General features: G+C 37.0%; 1 protein-coding gene across 24 annotated transcripts in view; it reads left to right on the top strand.

Moving 5' to 3' along the window:
• The window catches only part of LOC137244961 (cyclic nucleotide-gated channel alpha-3), a 978,574-nt gene that overhangs the window by 346,418 nt on the left and 613,889 nt on the right, over nt 1-18,267 (top strand). For 22 of the 24 annotated variants that reach the window (XM_067774813.1, XM_067774812.1, XM_067774808.1 and 19 more), the window contains one exon: nt 5,183-5,426. In XM_067774813.1, the coding sequence (XP_067630914.1) occupies nt 5,207-5,426 (220 nt within the window). In that variant the 5' untranslated portion in view covers nt 5,183-5,206. Of the gene's footprint in view, nt 1-5,182; nt 5,427-18,267 lie in introns of those variants that run through there. The other 2 variants (XM_067774789.1, XM_067774790.1) reach the window with 1 other exon arrangement.

The raw sequence follows: 18,267 nt of genomic DNA, 5'->3' as shown, positions 1-18,267 counted from the left end.
AATGTTATCACCCATTATACGCCTTCATTTCGAAATAAGTTAAAGCAAGGCATGATAAGTTCTGAAGAGTTTTAATGCCGAGTTTCTCTTCAAATTTGCGCTTTGCTCCTTCTTAATTTTTCCTTCAACTCCGAATAACATCTGAAATGCTTTCATGGCAGAAGTACACTGAGAAGTTTTCATGGTAGAAATACACTCGGAGTTCTTTTCGTCTAATTGAAAAAAATTGTTTCTAAAATTTTTGATGTTGCGTTGCCCGGCATGAACCCAGGATCTTCGGTATGGCAGGCGGGGAACGATACCATCACACTACGGAGGCAGCCAAATTATTTTTCTATATCTCGGGCATATCAAATCTCTGCTGGGTACTGTAGTGTTTATATAAATATATCATGATTTCAAGGTCAACGCCGTTTAACTGATTCATTATTGATTTTTTCCCTTTTAAGCAGTGCCAAATTAGGAGCATCAAAAGAAAAATTACATTTACATGCGCAGCGGTGGTTTGAAATCTACTGGCCTATGAAGTACGTGTTAATAATATAATTTTGAGGATTTTTCCATTTCACACATTAACTACCAGGCACGTGGGGTACAAAAAAATCAGTTCGCCAATCAGTGACATACAAATGAGAAAATATTTGTTAAAATATAACAAACATTTAAATTAGGCCGTGTGAAGATTTATCAAACAATAGCTGTACAACCCAAATGTGAAGTATACTTGTAGGACAGCTAAGATAAAAATATATGTTTTCATATTCTGGCGTCATACGTAGGTCGGGTTTGGATGCAGTGAAAGCTCAATAAAGACCTCGCATAGACTGTATATATCCATAGTGCTACAAGAACTTGTTTAAAGGCCAAAAGGAAAAACCCCAGGATTGCACCATGACTTAAAAAAACTAACAAAATACCTGGCGCGATTTACCTCCGAGGAGATCAGGGCTGAGCTTCTCTTCCAATTTGCGTCGTGCTCCTTTTAATTTTCGCTAAAAATTGGAGGAATGCGGCCTAAATGTTTAATGCCGAATCTGAACGACATTTGCAAAGCAGATGACTTTTCACTGAGAAGCTTTTCATGGCAGAAATACACTCGGCACGTTTGCCAAATCACTTTCTAGAGGCGAACCGGATTAGAAATGAAATACTGTTTTTTAATTGAAAGAACTTTTTTTCTAAATTTTGATGTTACTTTTTGGATTTTGGATTTGAACCCAGGATACTCGACGTGATAGCCAGAGTACGCTACTACCACATCACGGCGGCCATCAGGACTTATGTTATAGAATAACTCCATTCCGTTGACAAATACTAGAAGTTTTCTAGGACCTAGTTTAATTGCTGCCCCGAGACCTGGCATTTCTGCCGCCTTTTTTAGCTGGATCACCTCCCTCATCTGCTATTACTGACAAGGCCTAACTTATAAGCATGCGAAGCCAGAATGCAGTGTCCACTTATTATGCCCATCATGAGTTAAGTCTTGACTCTTTATAGATATGAGTCGCTTTATGAGTGTAACGTCGTAGGATTTGCTCATGACAGCGGCAGACGTAAGCCTCCATAACATTTTTTGCTGTAACTTATATCGTTTTTTCGTTTTATTTGGAAAAAGCTTTACTGCTATAAGGCATTGTACCTCGAAATTTTCCATACGGTCTAGCATACCCATAAACACATATACGTATATTTATAGAGTATAAAGGCAAATGTAATCAAAGTAATTTGTTACAATGCTTGATGTTTATGTTTTATAAGTACTACGTACTTGCTTATGTAACAAATGACCAGGAAGAATAGGGATGCTATTTTCTTGAGGTATGTAGTATCGGTGCTGAAGAAAGCAAAATAATAAACATTAAATATTTGGTAATAAGGAAGAAAATATTTGCAAAAGCAAAGGAGTATATGAAATCCATTGGAAGCAGTAGAAGGACGTAATGATATACACTCAGTCATATTGTGTTGGTTATATGCTTTTACGTGCCTGGAGCGTAGACCGTACGCAGTAAAGTGGCTAATGTGAAGAAGAGTATTTATTGCTTTTTTGTTTCACCAAACTACGAAAACGCGATTAAGTGAAAAAGGTCGCACAGTTCAAAAGATCTAACAAGCGAATTATAGAGCATACAAAGCAATAGCAATATATAATTTTATAAACTACTATTCTACATAACACGTGGTACCGCCCGTTTAAAAAAAGAAGTGTCTCCCCATTTCCTCTTACAATAAAACTTGATAAGTGAAATATCGTTGATTCAAAATTATTTTTTGCTAAGTTATAGCTTATTATTCTAGTCCATTTTTACTAGAAATACTTTCTGCTATAAGGAAAATATGTGAACACAATTTCATTACGCTATGCTAATTTTTCTTCGAGTTATGGCTCCCGAAACATAGAAAATTGCTCAGTCATAAAAGGGGCGGTGCCGCGCCCATTTTTTTTAATTTGAAGTTTTCCTATTTACTGTTATATTTCCACTTGGGAAATGAAATACCATTGATATAAAGCTTTTTTTTTTGCAAAGATATAACTTATTTTATTCGCCCACGACCCTTTTAAAAATCTTTTATATAAAAGCAATCCCTATAATAAAGGCAACCTCTCTGCCGAATTTTGTTACGATAGGTTTAACGATTTTTGATTTATGATTAATAATATTTTTAAAATTAACTTTATCACAAGTGGGCGGTGCCACGCCCATTTCAAAAAAATTTTTTAAATTTTTATCAAGAGTCTCAATATCAGTCCACACGTGAAATTTCAACATTATAGGTGTACTATTTACTAAATAGTCAGGTTTTTTGTGTTTTCCAAAATGATATATATATAAAAGGTGGGCGTGGTTATCATCTGATTTCGCTCATTTTCAATACCAATCTATTGTGGGTCCAGATAAGCTTGTGTCCCAAAGTTGGTGAAGATATCTCAATATTTACTCAAGTTATCTTGTTAAGGGACAGACGGGCGGACATGGCTCAATCAAATTTTTTTCGATACTGGTGATTTCGATATATGGAAGTCTATATCTATTTCGATTCCTTTATACCTGTAAAACCAACCGTTATCCAATCAAAGCTAATATACTCTGTGTGCAAAGCACGCTGAGTATAAAAATATTAGGACGATCAATGCGAAACGTTTCCCTCCAGACTTAATTACTCACTTATGACCGTCGAACAAGGCGTGCCAGTCGCTTGTTATCTGGGTTAACTGTCGCCAATAGGCCACAACAAGCTTATTCGAATCGTTTTCCACCTGGTCCTGATACTTTTACGAAATGAAAATATTTGTATTTAAGTATAAATCATAATAAATTATTTGTGAAGGCCGTATGGTTCGCCACGGTAGAAATGTTCACAATTATTAAGTGAGCAATTGAGTAGAAGTTTTAAATGAATATGGGTATGCTAGTTTGATATATTACTAACACCCCTATTATGAATTTTCATACGATAGACGATAAACGCTTGCTAGCGTATCGTAAAAAATCAGCTTTCATATTGTTTTTTCTACACGCCCGATAGATGTACCATTGTGAATGAGAGCAGATTTTTGTTTAAAAATGTTTGTGAATCTATACAAAACAGATAGCAAAACGTAAATACTAACAGTTCAATTGTCTTGTACGTAAAAGTGCCATCAGTTTTTAAAAGCTGTAATAATAAAATATTTTCTGCAAACTTTGTTGCCTTTTATATAAACTCAAATGAACCAAATGACGAGACTCGCATAGAGGCCATAGCAAGAAGAAAATTGAGAGATGCTTTCAGTCTTCTTGAAATGAACTCTACACTGTAAGTACTTGACATACTAAAAGTAAAAAAAAAGTTTAATAAAAAAAAAAATAGATTTCAGAGTATGCCTTAACAGAAGTAGAAGGCAGTTTACGCACCCGTAAAAACATGTCCAAATATTTTGAAGGTTTGTGCCACTTTAAGGTTTCTTGCCCAGGGTGTTGAGACAGATTGTTGGGAATGAGGCTTTAGTTGGTTTCTTTTGGATTTTGTAATAATTTTACATTTACTTTTTTTAATCGCTCCCAACGTATCGTGCTAAAATTTATCAACGATAGCTAGCGTAGAAAATTGAACAGCTGATGCGATAGTTAGCGTATGGCAATACCACGATAAACGATAAACGCTAACGGTTCCCCAGTGGATTCGGTGGTCAGAATATACCCGCGGTAGGTATGCCTGTCGTAAGAGGCGACTAAATACCAGATTCATGGGGTTGTGTAGCGCAAACCTTCCAGGTTGCCATCGCAATATATAGCTTCTTCAAACCCAATTGTCAGCCTCACCTACGGGAGGGCGGTGTGGCCAAGAAGACCGCATGTGGTCATAACAAATCGTTTCCGAGAAGGTCGGGCTTGGTACCGGAACGTACCGGATCTGCATCCGGCAAAAGACCATCAACATCGATAACACTCCCCAAGGCCTTCGTGGAGTGTCCTTATCGCTACAACAACAACAACAAAATAAACGCTAACGATCGGGTTTCATACGCTAGAATTTATTTCATAATACGGTATAACAGATTGCAAGCGTTTATCGTGTATCGTAAGAGTTCATAATAGGGGTGTAAAGCAGTAAGGCGGTAAGTTGTGTCAATATATCGCACACTTTTATCAAAACAGCTATCAACCCAAAAAAATCGCAATGTTCAGAAAACTCGAAAATCTGACTACCTCTCACAAATGCGCCTATGAAATTTAAAATTTTTACAAAGTATTTGCTTATTGTTTGGTGGAGTTTTATAAATCGAGTAACCAACTCGGTAGGTTTTGAAATAGGAAGGCCGGAGATACTCGTAGCTTCGAAATTTAAGATTCTTATGTTAGCTGCCTATTGATTTAGTTGTGCGATATGATGCTACTGGTAGCAGCATTACAAAGTATGTCCGTATAAAATTTTGTTCCAAATAAGATCGATATGTTTGGCCAGAATGAGCTTTCCTTTGCTTTTCGATAGTGTATTACTGCATTTCGCGTAGGAATAAAAACAAAGTCAGGAATTTGCAACTGTAACTGCTAAGTTAGTAGAACAACCTTCTTACTTCCAAATTTTAAAAGTTACTTGATTTCTAATGATGACAGATTTAAAAAAATCAAAAAAAAAAAAAAAAAAAAGTATATATCGTATTAACCAGCAAAATTTTGTTTTTAATTTCTCTTTACAGTGCCAATATCTGCGCCCAACGGGAATGTCCACAGCCAAAAGGCTGGTACTCTCTTTACGCGGTCGCACACATTCACAAGGTAATACAGCGACATCATCGACGCGTTTAGTGTCGGCTGGTACCTCGCCGGGCCATGAGTTGGACGAAATAGCCGTTGTCTCGGGCACCGGAGGTTCCAGCCATCACCTATCATCATATGGCGGTATCGTTGCGGATATAAATAATGGTCCCAGATATTCAACAGGTGAGTAAAGAATTATTTGATTCAACATACAAAGTTTAATTAAAAAATAGGAAAGTATTTACTGCACATACTGCAAATCCTCTGTTGTAACTTATGTTCATAGTGCCTGTATTTCAATTTTCCTGCATCTACACAAACATATATATTTTTTTTTCTAAAGATAATTTTTTTTAATTAAAGTTATGCATGTGATGAGTGGATGAGAGATATAAGAGTATGTACAAACGTACAATAGAACACAAAAAAAAATTATTACGGGAGTTAAAAATTGTGTATATTTGATTTTGAAAACGTTGCTTTTGCAAATAAAAGCTACGAATCGTGAACAACTTTTTTCGTTTTCAATTTTTTCTTTGCGTATTTTGTTTAGTTTTGACAGTTGTTGATTTGCTCTTCAATGTTGAATAATTAAACGACGGTTTTGATGTTGCATATTTGCCATGCCGTCGCAAATGTATTGCCATGTATTTTGCTAGTGCATTGTAAAAAATATACAACACAAGTTTGCAATGCAATGATGCTAGATTATTTGCACAAAATCTTGAACTCTCCTACTAATTTATTGAATATTTTTGAAAAAATTTATACAACGCGGAATTAAATCGACAAGGCGCGAGTGCGTACACAAGGGTGAGGTTTCATATCTTATTCCGGGGAGAAAAGGCTTTAAAGATATTTTCCAGGTATAATAGAAACAGCTGTGGACTTGTCCGCCCTGATGTCGCGTTGTATAGATTGACCCCAAATATTAAATAAACTCAAACGCAAAATTCCTATAAATATGTCAGAAAACAATAGGTTTTCTCCCGTTTTATAGATAAAAAAGAAATATTTAAGCTAGACAACGAAAATAAAAGAGATAATTCCTTATAAGAAACACCTTGCATTATGAGCTAATTGTATATCAACAAAAATAAGAAGAAGAATGTGAACGACTCTTTGTTTATGTCAGGGGTCAGTGCGCCATAGCTCAATTGAGCCAGACTTGCTTCACACATATTCTTATTCTCAATCATTCAGTCGTTGTCGAGACCATTGTTTACTATATATTTTGGCAGCTTAAATGGAGGTTATGTTGCGAATAGAGTGGAAGGCAGTGGACTAGGCAGTCGAATGTCATATAATGAAGGAATGGTGTTCGGAGTTTTTTCAAAGTTAAAAAAAAAAAAAATGATAAAAGTATTAATATAAATAAAACTATTGTTTTAATAACAACAAAAACGCCTTATATATTGTATATACATAAATTCGTAATGATTATCTCACTTTAAAATTTGAGTTAAATAATCTAAAGTTTTTTTTGAAACTGAGTCGAGAACTGTGCGTGTGAATGTGCGAATTTTCACCGATCAGCTGTTAGTTGCGCTACTTGGTAAAATTTACAATGGTCGAGACAGCAACGATTAAACACTGCGCACGGCTGTCGTGCAAATGTAAAGATTCCCTGTGAGAAATATTTTGATGGGCAAAAACAACTGGTAAGTCAGCATCTCCATAACTAACTTATTTTGCAAATATGTTACGGTTTGGGTTTCTATCTATTAGGATTTGTGGTGAGTAATAACATTTCAAATCAATGTAAGTTTTTTTGGTCAATTATAATAACTAAAGCTGTAGCAATTTCATTCCGCACTAACTTTTTTCTGAGCAAAAAAAAAAAAAAAAAAAAGTCGAAAAAGTTTAACCTCTTCCCTGTATAAAATTATTATAGAACGGTTTAAAGTAACTTAGCGAAATCTAAAGATATATTTTTAGCCACTTCACGGTGCGACTATGATGTCTACGTCATTGTTGAGACTTGGCTTAATAATGACTTCTCTGACTCAGAATTTTTTGATCATAGTCTGTTTCAAACTTATCGAAAGGATAGAGACCCTATTAAAACAGGGCGTCTCAGAGGCGGTGGGGTGTTAATTGCTGTAAGGCGTTCTCTTCTCTCTTCTTTTGTGCCGCTTTCTAACGATGACTCTCTCTTGGACCAGCTTTGTGTCTGTATTACTGGGCCTTCTGGTAATTTATTTATCTGCGTTTCTTACATTCCGCCTTGCAGCACAGATTTGCTCTACTTTGCTCATGTTAATAATATATTTGACCTATATGAATATAATGTTGATAGTAATTTTTGCGTCCTGGGAGATTTTAATCTCAGCAAGGTTGTTTGGTCGAAATTACTAGAAGATGATATCTTAACACCTACTAATGTTCATCATCCCCATGAGATTAATTTTTTAGACACCCTTTTTAGTGCCAATTTAATTCAGATTAACAGTTTCGTGAACCAGTTAAACAATATTTTGGACCTAATTTTTGTCGATGAGAACCTCATAACTCACTTGACTGAATGTGTGTTTCCTATATATAAATCAGATATGCATCATGTAGCCCTATATTTATCTATTGAATTCTTCGACCTAGTGCCGAAAAACAATATAAATAATAATGAGCGCGCCTATAACTTTAAGGATGCAAATTATGAATCCTTAAACTCTCTCATATCTGAAATAGACTGGACATCTATTTTCTTTGCTAAAAATGCAACTGAATGTTTCGACATTTTTCTGGTAAAGATGGCTGACATATTCAGTAGGAATCTTTCTCTCCTACCAGTTAAAGTTCACAAACTACCCTGGTACAATACTAGGTTGAAAAAGTTGAAAAATCAAAGAAATAAGTACTTTAAATTATACAAGGATACCAGCGATACTGTTTTTAAAGATCGGTATACTTCCTATATGACGCAGTTCAATGTTCTTGATAAGTTTTTGTACAACAAATACGTTTCTAGAGTTGAAGATGAGTTGAAAGTTAATCCTAAATCTTTTTGGAACTATGTTCGTTCAAAGGAAGGTTGTTCTAATATACCTACCTGTGTCAAATTTAATGACATTTGCTCCAACAGTTTGGTCGATTCGGCAAATCTTTTTGCTGATTTTTTCAAATCTACGTTTGTTGTTGAGGCCGATAACTTTGATAACAGGTATCTTACTGATAGCCCCAAACCTTTAGACTTTGGGTCTCTGTCCTTGTCTGAGACCGATATTATCATGGGTGTATCCTCCTTACAGACCTCAATCAAAAATGATATTGATGGATTGTCCTCTTTTTTTTTTAAGAAATGTAGTATTTCTCTTTGTGTGCCACTGTGCCACATTTTCAATATTTCGCTATCGTCTGGAGTTTTTGTTGATCGCTGGAAGCTGGTGTCTATCACTCCTATCTTCAAGTCAGGCAATAAAAATGAAGTAAAGAATTATAGGCCAATATCCAAACTGTCAACATGTTCAAAACTTTTTGAAAAGGTAGTTAAAAACAAAGTATCATTCGCTATAAATAAAATAGTCGATCCATGTCAGCATGGTTTCATTGCGGGACGTTCGACTACTACAAATCTGGCTGTTTTCTCTCAGTTTTGTGTCTCTGCGTTTAAGGATGGATGTCAAGTTGACACCATATATACGGATTTTTCCAAGGCTTTTGACACAGTTTCGCACAAATTTCTGTGGAAACTTGAAAACATGGGCTTTCACTCAAGCTTTCTGTCGTGGGTGAAGTCCTATTTGGAAAATAGAATATCTTTTGTTGAAATCGAGAGAACTAAGTCTTATGAATTCTCAGCAACTTCGGGTGTACCACAAGGTAGCATCCTTGGTCCTATTTTGTTCTTAATGTTTATTAATGATGTTGGCTCATGCATAAACAATTCGAATTATTTGCTTTATGCTGACGACTTAAAACTCTTTAGGAGAATCGCCTGTACTTCTGATGCATTGCGTCTGCAAGAAGATCTGAATGCTATAAATAATTGGGCCTGTCAAAATAATCTGCGACTCAATATTAGTAAATGCTGCCACATGACGTATACTAAGTCTACGAATGTGGTTTCATTCGCGTACTCGATTTCAAATGTAACTCTTGCGTCAATTAATGAGTTTCGCGATCTTGGCGTAATTTTTGACTCATCTTTTACTTTTTGTAATCATGTAAACTTTCTCATACCAAAGGCTTATACCAACTTAGCTTTCTTGCGACGATATGCCAAGGATTTCAAGGACCCATATACCAGGAAAATCTTATACAATGCCTTAGTGCGTTCCAAGTTAGAGTATGCATCAGTCATCTGGAATCCCATATACTCCTCACACTCTTTAAGAATTGAAAGAATTCAGCGCAAGTTCATACGATTTGCTCTTCAACCTCTGCAATTTGTTAATCCCCTGCCACCCTACAATGCAAGATGCATGCTTATCAATGTCTTGCCACTTGAAGTTAGACGTCTTGTTCAAAACGTAATGTTTATTTTTGACATAATATCCGGTGCCATTGACTGCTCAGAACTACTTGGGCAGTTGAATTTCAATGTCCCTAACAGAGCTCTCCGCTTTCACAGTACATTCCGCGTTGAAGTGCTGCGTTCGAATTACTTCAGTTTCGCACCTCTTATAAGAGGTCTTGTAGAATTTAATCGCCTATCCAGAAGCCTTGACCTGGACTTTGCCATGCCAAGGTCTCTGTTTAAGGCACGCATTGAGTCCTATTACTTATCTCAGTAAATCTTACTTTAAAATTGTTAAAATAGTACTAAGTTAACCTGTAATCTAGTCAGTAAGGTTGTTACCATTTGACTTAATAAAGATATGAAATATGAAATATGAAATAGTCAAAAAAATCTTTTAAATATTTTGTACTTCTCTGGTTGCGGCGCCTTTATTAGTTTTGATATCTGATTTTTTAAGCTATTTTATTTGCGTTATTTGCATCGGTTACCCTTTGAAACGAGGACAACTTGACCAGTAAAGGGACTTGGGAATATTTCAAACTATTTTTGAATCAAAAATCAAATTTTCCAAAAATTTTGATGTAACTATGTTTAATAAATTCACCATCTGCTTGTTGTAGTTTCAACTTTTCTTTCCTGAAGGGATACTCGCGCTCTCGCTCGTACAAACACACTTGTATTTAAATTTCGGCCGACCACTGGTTTATATGCTTGCTTTAAGCTTCATGAAATTTCTGAAATTTGCTCAACATCACTTTGAACTCTTAATTTATATCCTTGTATGTTGTTAATGGTATGTATGTATATGTGAAAGCGCAGAGGTGTGTGACCAAAATTTGAAGTTGTATATGCGTATGTTCTTCCTTTGTGGTGGTTGTCATGTGCTTTATTTCACACGAGTTATCTTAATTCCCCCACTATACTTACTTGGCAAATGCAAACAAGCCTGAATAAAGTCAGTGAAAAAATTGTTATCATTTATTTTAAATTTTTACAAGTAATGCTTTTGTTTCCTTAAGTACTTTTAAAAACCAGAGAGAATGATGCAATATTGAATACTATTTTTCTAAATTTTATAAATAAAAATATTACGTTGATTAAATATGTTTTCCAAAGAAGAAAGTGCAAACATTTTTTTTAAAATATTTTATAAAAATGAATCAAAACTAAACGAAAAATGTGTCGTTTTATTTCAACAACCATTACGCGCGCCTACTGGCGGATATTTTTGTGATAGATATTGCAGTCCTTTGACCTACGAAAAAAATTTAAAATTTCAAGCCAAATTTCGTAACTATTTTTTTTAATCTCAATTCGTTTCTAAGCTCGGTCGTTTTTAAACCCAGCCGTACTTGTACACAGGATATTATAACTTTGTTTGGGTAACGGTTGATTGTACAGGTATAAAGGAAACGAGATAGATATATACTTCCATATATCAAAATCATCAGTATCGAAAAAAATTTTGATTGAGCCATGTCCGTCCGTCCGTTACACGATAACTTGAGTAAATATTGAGATGCTTTCACTAAATTTGTACACGAACTTATCTGGACCCAGAATAGATTGGTATTGAAAAAGAGCGAAATCGGATGATAACTACGCCCACTTTTTATATATATGACATTTTGGAAAACAAAAAAACCCGGTTATTTAGTAAATAATACACCTGGAATGTTGAAATTTGACGTGTGGACTGATATTGAGACTTTTGACAAAAATCTGAAACAATTTTTAAAATGGGCGTGGCACCGCCCACTTGTGATAAAGTAAATTTTACAAAATTATTAATCAAAAATCATTAAACCTATCGTAACAACATCCGCCAAAGAGGTTGCCTTTAGTATAGGGAATGTTTTGAAGAAAAATTAAAAAATTCGGTTAAGGACCACGCCCACTTTTATATAAAAGATTTTCAAAGGGCTCGTGGACGAATAAAATAAGCTATATTTTTGCAAAAAAAAGTTTTATATCAATGGTATTTAATTTCCCAACTGGATTTATAATAATAAATAGGAAAAACCTAAATTAAAAAAAAAAACGGGCGTGGCACCGCCCCTTTTATGACTAAGCAATTCTTTATGTTTCGGGAGCCATAAGTCGAAGAAAAATTAACTGATCGTAATAAAATTGGGTACAAAAATTTTCCCTACAGCAGGAAATATTTATAGAAAAAACGGACGAGATCGGTTAAAGACCACGCCCACTTTTATATAAAAGACTTTAAAAAGGGTCGTAGACGTAAATAATAAGCTATATCTTTGCAAAAAAGAGCTTTGTACCAATATAATTTTACTTTCTAAATTGAATTATAACATTAAATTGGAAAACACTAAAATTTTTGAAAATGGGTATGGCACCGCCCCTTTTTTGTCTAAGCAATTTTCAATGTTTCGGGAGCCATAACTCGAAGAAAAATTTACATATCGTAACAAAATTGGGTACACACATTTTCCTTATAGTAGGAAATATTTCTAGCAAAAATGGATGAGATTGGTTAAGGACCACGCCCACTTTTATATAAATGACTTTAAAAAGGGGTTGTAGGCAAAAAGTAATAAGTTAAATCTTAGCGAAAAATAGTTTTGTACCAATCGTATCTTTATTGTTCTGTTATATCTTTATTTTAAAATAAACATTAGGGAAATCCCCATATCTGTAGGAAAACTGCATTATTACCCGTTCTAGGTCATTGGTGTTAGCCTCTGTATCCTTTTGGCTTCGTTTAAACGAAAATTAGTTCAGAATAGAACCATATGTATATGTATTATTGCGCAGCCTTGTAACACTATTAAGCACACAAAACAAACAACAACAGCATTTCAAGTGTACAGCTGGGTATGTAATGTTAGGTTTCACAAGAACTTAGAACTTGCTTGTTTGGCTTTAAATATCACGATCCCTGCGCGACTTAGCGAAGTTCTTTTCCCTCAGGTTCTGCCATCGGGTTCTGAAGTATATTAGATGTTTCAAAAATGTTAGCTGCACAGAACTGTACTCAAAATATTGCCTATATTGCGTAAATTTGTTTATGTTATTGCTCAAAAAAGTATTTAAACGCCTATAAGATTAAAAATCTGACGACTCATATTCGAATCTCAACTCTCAGAAGATTAATTATAAAAATATCTATCAGATCAGCTAGTATGTCTAATTCTTAGCAGATCTTTTTTATCAATCGATCTCAATTAACATAGTGATTTGGTAGAATTCTTTCGCTAAACGTTTGCTTCAACGTCTGGTTCACAGCAAACAAACACACACATTTTTTTAATGTTATTTTTGCTTCGACAACTTTCGTCCTATAAGAAATCGGCAAGTCTCAAAAAAACAAGTAAAGAAGGCTAAGTTCGGGTGTAACCGAACCTTACATACTCAGCTGCCAAATCACAGCTTGAAAAACTTTTAAATTACCTTCTTTTAAAAGTGGGCGTTGCCACGCCTATTCTCCAAAATTTTACTAATTTTCTATTCTGCGTCATAAGGTCAACCCACCTACCAAGTTTCATCGCTTTATCCCTCTTTGGTAATGAATTATCGCACTTTTTCGGCTTTTTGAAATTTTCGATATTGGCATGGTTATGGTCGAAGTCGTTCATTTTAAATAGAGATCTGAGATGATTGCCCAGGAACTTACATATCAAATTTCATTAAGTTAGGTAGTAGTGGCTGCCCCATGGGTACACATAGGCCAGTATCAGTAGGCCCGTTGTGGTACCACAGAAAGACACCATTAGCCCTCCTCTTCGAATAATTTCGAGGACTTGATAAAAGCGACCAAGTCCCTTATATCATGCTCCCACACATGGTGGAGATCACTCAGGAAGGGAGCTCCCAGACAGGGTTGACTGGGGCCACTTAACGCCGGGCAGTTGCAGGTGACGTGCATCACCGTTTCCTCTACCTCGTCTTCTTTACAACTTCTGCAGCATCGTCGGAAGGGTGCTCCTAGCCTTCCTGCATGCCTTCTGATGAGGCAGTTCCCAGCAAGAACTCCTACAAGTGAGGAGATTTTATTCCTGATTAGGGTATAGACGTGACGGGGCCTCTCAGTATCCCATTTAGGCCAGGATTGCTTTAATATTCTACATCCCGGGGTTAGTAGCCATCTTCCGTTGGCTTGACTGTAGGTATACTCTTTTAGAATTAGCTTGCAAGTGGCAAAAGGCATACCTAGGCGTTCTTTGTCAGGAAGAATCTGTCTGGTCGTACCCTACCTAGCAAGTTCGTTTGCAGCGCAGTTTCTATGTTCATGTGTCCCGGGACCCATGTGAGGTGTACGCGGTTCTGTTGTGCCATCTCCTCAAGAGATCGGCGACAGTTTAGTGTGAATTCGTAGTTGAATGAATAGGAAGCAAGGGATTTTATTGCCACTTGGTTATTCCTGAAAATAAAGATTTCCTTGCTCATATTCTGTGTGCCTATTTGAGTCGCGGCTTCCATGATAGCTGCTACTTCTGCTTGGAGGACGCTGCAATGATCAGGTAGTCTGAAAGAAAGTTGGAGATCTGGGTACTTTGAAAAGACCCCCCTCCAGCTCTACCGTCCAGCTTAGAACCGTCGGTAAATATGGAAATTCTGCCTGTGGTATCCAGGAACCTGCTCGGCTTCACCCAATCTTCCCTGCTAGGAATTTTCACTATGAAGTTGCTGTGTGCAACTGTTGTGTTCGCACACCGGTCTGTACTTCGAGGAAGGAAATCGTACTTACACAGTATGCTGCCGTGACCTGTAGGCTTAGTGCTCCAGCTGGACGATTCTCTTAACAGCAGTGCTGACGTTGCAGCTGCGCGGTGTCCTGCAAGATCCAGAGGTAGGATGTCAATAATGATTTCAAGAGCAGCGCTTGGCGTTGTTCTCAGGGCACCACTTATGCAGATCATACCAGATCTGTGCACTTTTTCTAGTAAGTTTCGGTTTGACGACTTGTCCAAGGCTGTCCACCATACAACTACCCCGTATGGGTCGGATAATCGATGTGTAGACACATCTGCAAATGTTGGGGTAAGACCCCATTTATTGCCTATGGCTCTTTTATACGTGTATAAAGCGATATTCGCTTTTTTCTGGCGCTGGATAATATTATCTTTCCAGTTCAACCTTTTGTCCAAAACCACGCCTAGGAATTAGTCCTGTCGACCAGATTAAGGCACACACCATTCAGTTCCGGTAGAGATAACGGTGGTATTTTGTATCGTTTGGTGTATAGGACAAGTCCCACCTTGTCTGAGTTGACGCAGAGTCCACATATGGAGGCCCACGAGGAAACCTCCCGCAGTGCTACTTGCATCAGTTCACACAATGTTTGGGAGAATTTGCCCCTATAAGCAATAGCTAGGTCGTCCGAATATACCACAGCCTTGCCGCCACCCCAACGCGTGTATCGCAATAGCGAGTCCACCGTTAGGTTCCATAAGAGCGGGGCAAGAACCCCGCCCTGAGGCGTGCCTCTTGTGACATAGCGTATTATATCAGACTTCCCCATGGATGAAAGTATTTTCCTTCCCCTGTGTAGTTGATCGATTAGTCCCACGATGAACGTTGTTACGCCCAGAACCGTCAAGACATTATTGACGGTGTCTGTACTTATATAGTTGAAGGCTCCTGCCATATCTAGGAAGGCCACTAGACAGAAATCATTTTCTATCAAGGATGTTTCTATAGTAGAGACTAGGCTGTGCAGCGCAGTCTCGGTGGATTTGCCCTTGATGTAGGCATGTTGATAGCCAGATATGAGCTTGCTATCAATAGTGGCCGTTATGAAATCACTTAGGGCCTTTAGCACAAAGGACGGGAGACTAATCGGTCTGTAGTTCTTTGGCTTGTAATAAGAGGCTTTACCAGCCTTAGGAATGAAGATGACCGTAGCGTTTCTCTACGCATGCGGAATATAATTTAAAACCAAACAGGCAGAATAGATATGATATAGCCATCTGCCTGTTATCTTCTAGGAGTTAATAAGTTGTGCGGGAGTGGTCTCGTCCGGTCCGGCAGCAATGAAAGGTTTAAAGCTTTTAACTGCCCACTTAACCCTCTCCTCCGTTATGGGTATATTTACGGCCAGATTTGTTACAGGTAACTCTGGTGGGTAGTTCTGGTTTCCAGGAAAATGTGTGTCCAGGAGAAGCTCTAGAATCTCCCTTCTGAGCTGGTCCAGGTACCATCATGCCTCCGCAAAAAGCTCATTGCTGTTTGGGATTTTGAAAGCAAACATCGCAGCCTTGCTGTATCGTTAACGCTTTCTACTCCTGTGTAGGAGTTTCTCCACGCGGTTCTCTTTGCCTGTCTTAGGGCTTTTTTGTATGCCTTTAAATTGTCTTTGTATAATAGCCATTGTGGCTCATTGTTTAGGCTTTTTGCCTTGTTATACTGTGTCCAGCAGGATTTGCGAAGTAAGTCCAAGTCATGGGACCGCCAGTGGGGTTTGCGCTTTATGGTTTTGGCTCTGGTGGTCTGAGAAGGAGTGTTTCTCTAGAACACGCCATTTTTTTACATATCCATACATACTTTCATTAAGATACCTCAAAATTTACTCAAGTTGTCGTGTTTACGGACAGACGGATGGACGGACGGACATGGCTAAATGAATTTCTTTTTTCGCCCAAATCATTTTGATATATAGAAGTCTATATCTATCTCGATTAGTTTATGCCGTTACGAAGCACCGTTATGCGAACAAAATTAATATACTCTCTGAGCTCTGCTCAGCTAGGTATAAAAAAGCCACACTTATGAAATTGCATACATACTTACATACATATGTAATTGCTAGAGGTCCTTATTCATCATTTCATGCAGCTAGATCTTTATCAGTTAGTTCGTTTGAGAGGATGTTGTTGTTGTTGTTGTCTTGTAGCTATAAACATACTCCTCGAGTTGCTTGAAGAGTGTTATAGATATTGATGGTCTTAGTCTGATATACATCCGGTACGTTCCGGTAACAAATGCCATTGACGTAGAAGCGCGGCCGCGTTGAGAACAATTTAAAATGACCACATTGAACGTTGTATGCCATATTGTCCTCACCCCTAACTCCATGACGAATTTGGGGTCGCCAGGACCTCGGCTGCTAAAGAAACAGGGTTCGCCACTGGAAGGTGAGGATCTCAAATTGGGTTGGAAAAGCTATTAATTGCGCTGAAAAACCCCTTGAAAGGGTTGGGCTGCACAACCCCTTGAATAACTTAGATATTTTAGTCGCCTCTTACGGCAGGCATACCTGCCGCGGGTATATTTCAAGGTTGGTGGCAGAGTGCTTGTTATAAGCTTTTTATTTCCACATATTTTTTTGCATGCTTGAAACGTTTCTGGCACTCTGACAATCTTTACAATTTTCAATAGGATATCATTTTCATAGCTTTCTATCTTTATATTACAGCAACGCTTCTCGCTCCCACTCTGTCTTCAGCCTAAGCCCCCTAACCCGCTGGGGCTTTAAAAGGCTGTCGAGTTGAAAGCTTACTTTTTACGCTGCATTCTGTTTAGCCGAGGTAGTTCAAATGCAGTAAGAAGCACATATCTGTTAGTAAATTTAATTCTACTTTATTTTGCCCTACCCTAATACGTATATACATACATATGAAAATATAAACATACTTGGCATGAAATTACAAGAGTGAAGGCTTGGTTTCCTCGAAAGCGGTACCGCTATATAGCGGCCGTTACATAACGGTAATTAAAGTGGAAAGTAAGAAGACGGTGAAGTTCACCGTAACGTAATATAGCGACCGGGCATAAATAAAACAACCCTGCCGTCATGACGGTAGAAACTCGCTCATCACCGGTTTTTCCCACCGCTATTGTCAAAGCGGTGAATATTTTGTTAAATATTTCAAATTATTTATAAAATAAACAACATTTTTGAATAGACATTTTTTTCTAGTGAGTTTATTAAAAAAAAAATTTAAAAAACTAAAAAAAAAATGCAAAAATGTAAAATTAACTTTTGCAACTCGTCTGCCGTAACAGTTCGTAGTTTCCAACATCGTTGCCACTAGAAACGGTGAGTATACCGGCCGCTCTTTAGCGCTCCGCTTTTGGAGGAAACCAAGCCTTAACAAAGCATATTCCGAAAATGCATAGACTAACTGTTTATATAGCTGCGTAGCTTTGGCGATTCTTCATTATCCAAAATGTTATTATCTATATTAAGTAGCAACATAACTTCTAAGTACCTTAGAATTTTACGAGAATTGTATAACAATGGATGCGTCCTGTTAATATCATCTACACTTACATGTGGCTCTTACGTTAGACATAATAACAGTTGGTTGGTTGCATGCTTTTGTTTTGTTCGACATTTTGGTTGCTTTCGACATGTACGCAGAAAGCTAGTACAAATCATTTGTGTTGCAGACTTTTCGGAGCTAATTTCAAATGCTCCCAGAAGCTAAATATTTTAAGCTATTTTCTTCCTTTACATGTTTAGTGGCATTGTTTTATTTTTGCTCCTCGACCCTTGTCAAAAAAAAAATAATAATAATAACAAAAAAAATTTTTTGGTTTAAGTAAGATAAGAAAAGTTTGTTTTGGGTATTTCGTGCTGAATTTTTACGGATCAAATTT

This window comes from Eurosta solidaginis, chromosome 3 (genome assembly GCF_040869045.1).
Source record: "Eurosta solidaginis isolate ZX-2024a chromosome 3, ASM4086904v1, whole genome shotgun sequence".
Taxonomy (NCBI): domain Eukaryota; kingdom Metazoa; phylum Arthropoda; class Insecta; order Diptera; family Tephritidae; genus Eurosta; species Eurosta solidaginis.
This window is presented reverse-complemented; position numbering and strand designations above follow the sequence as displayed.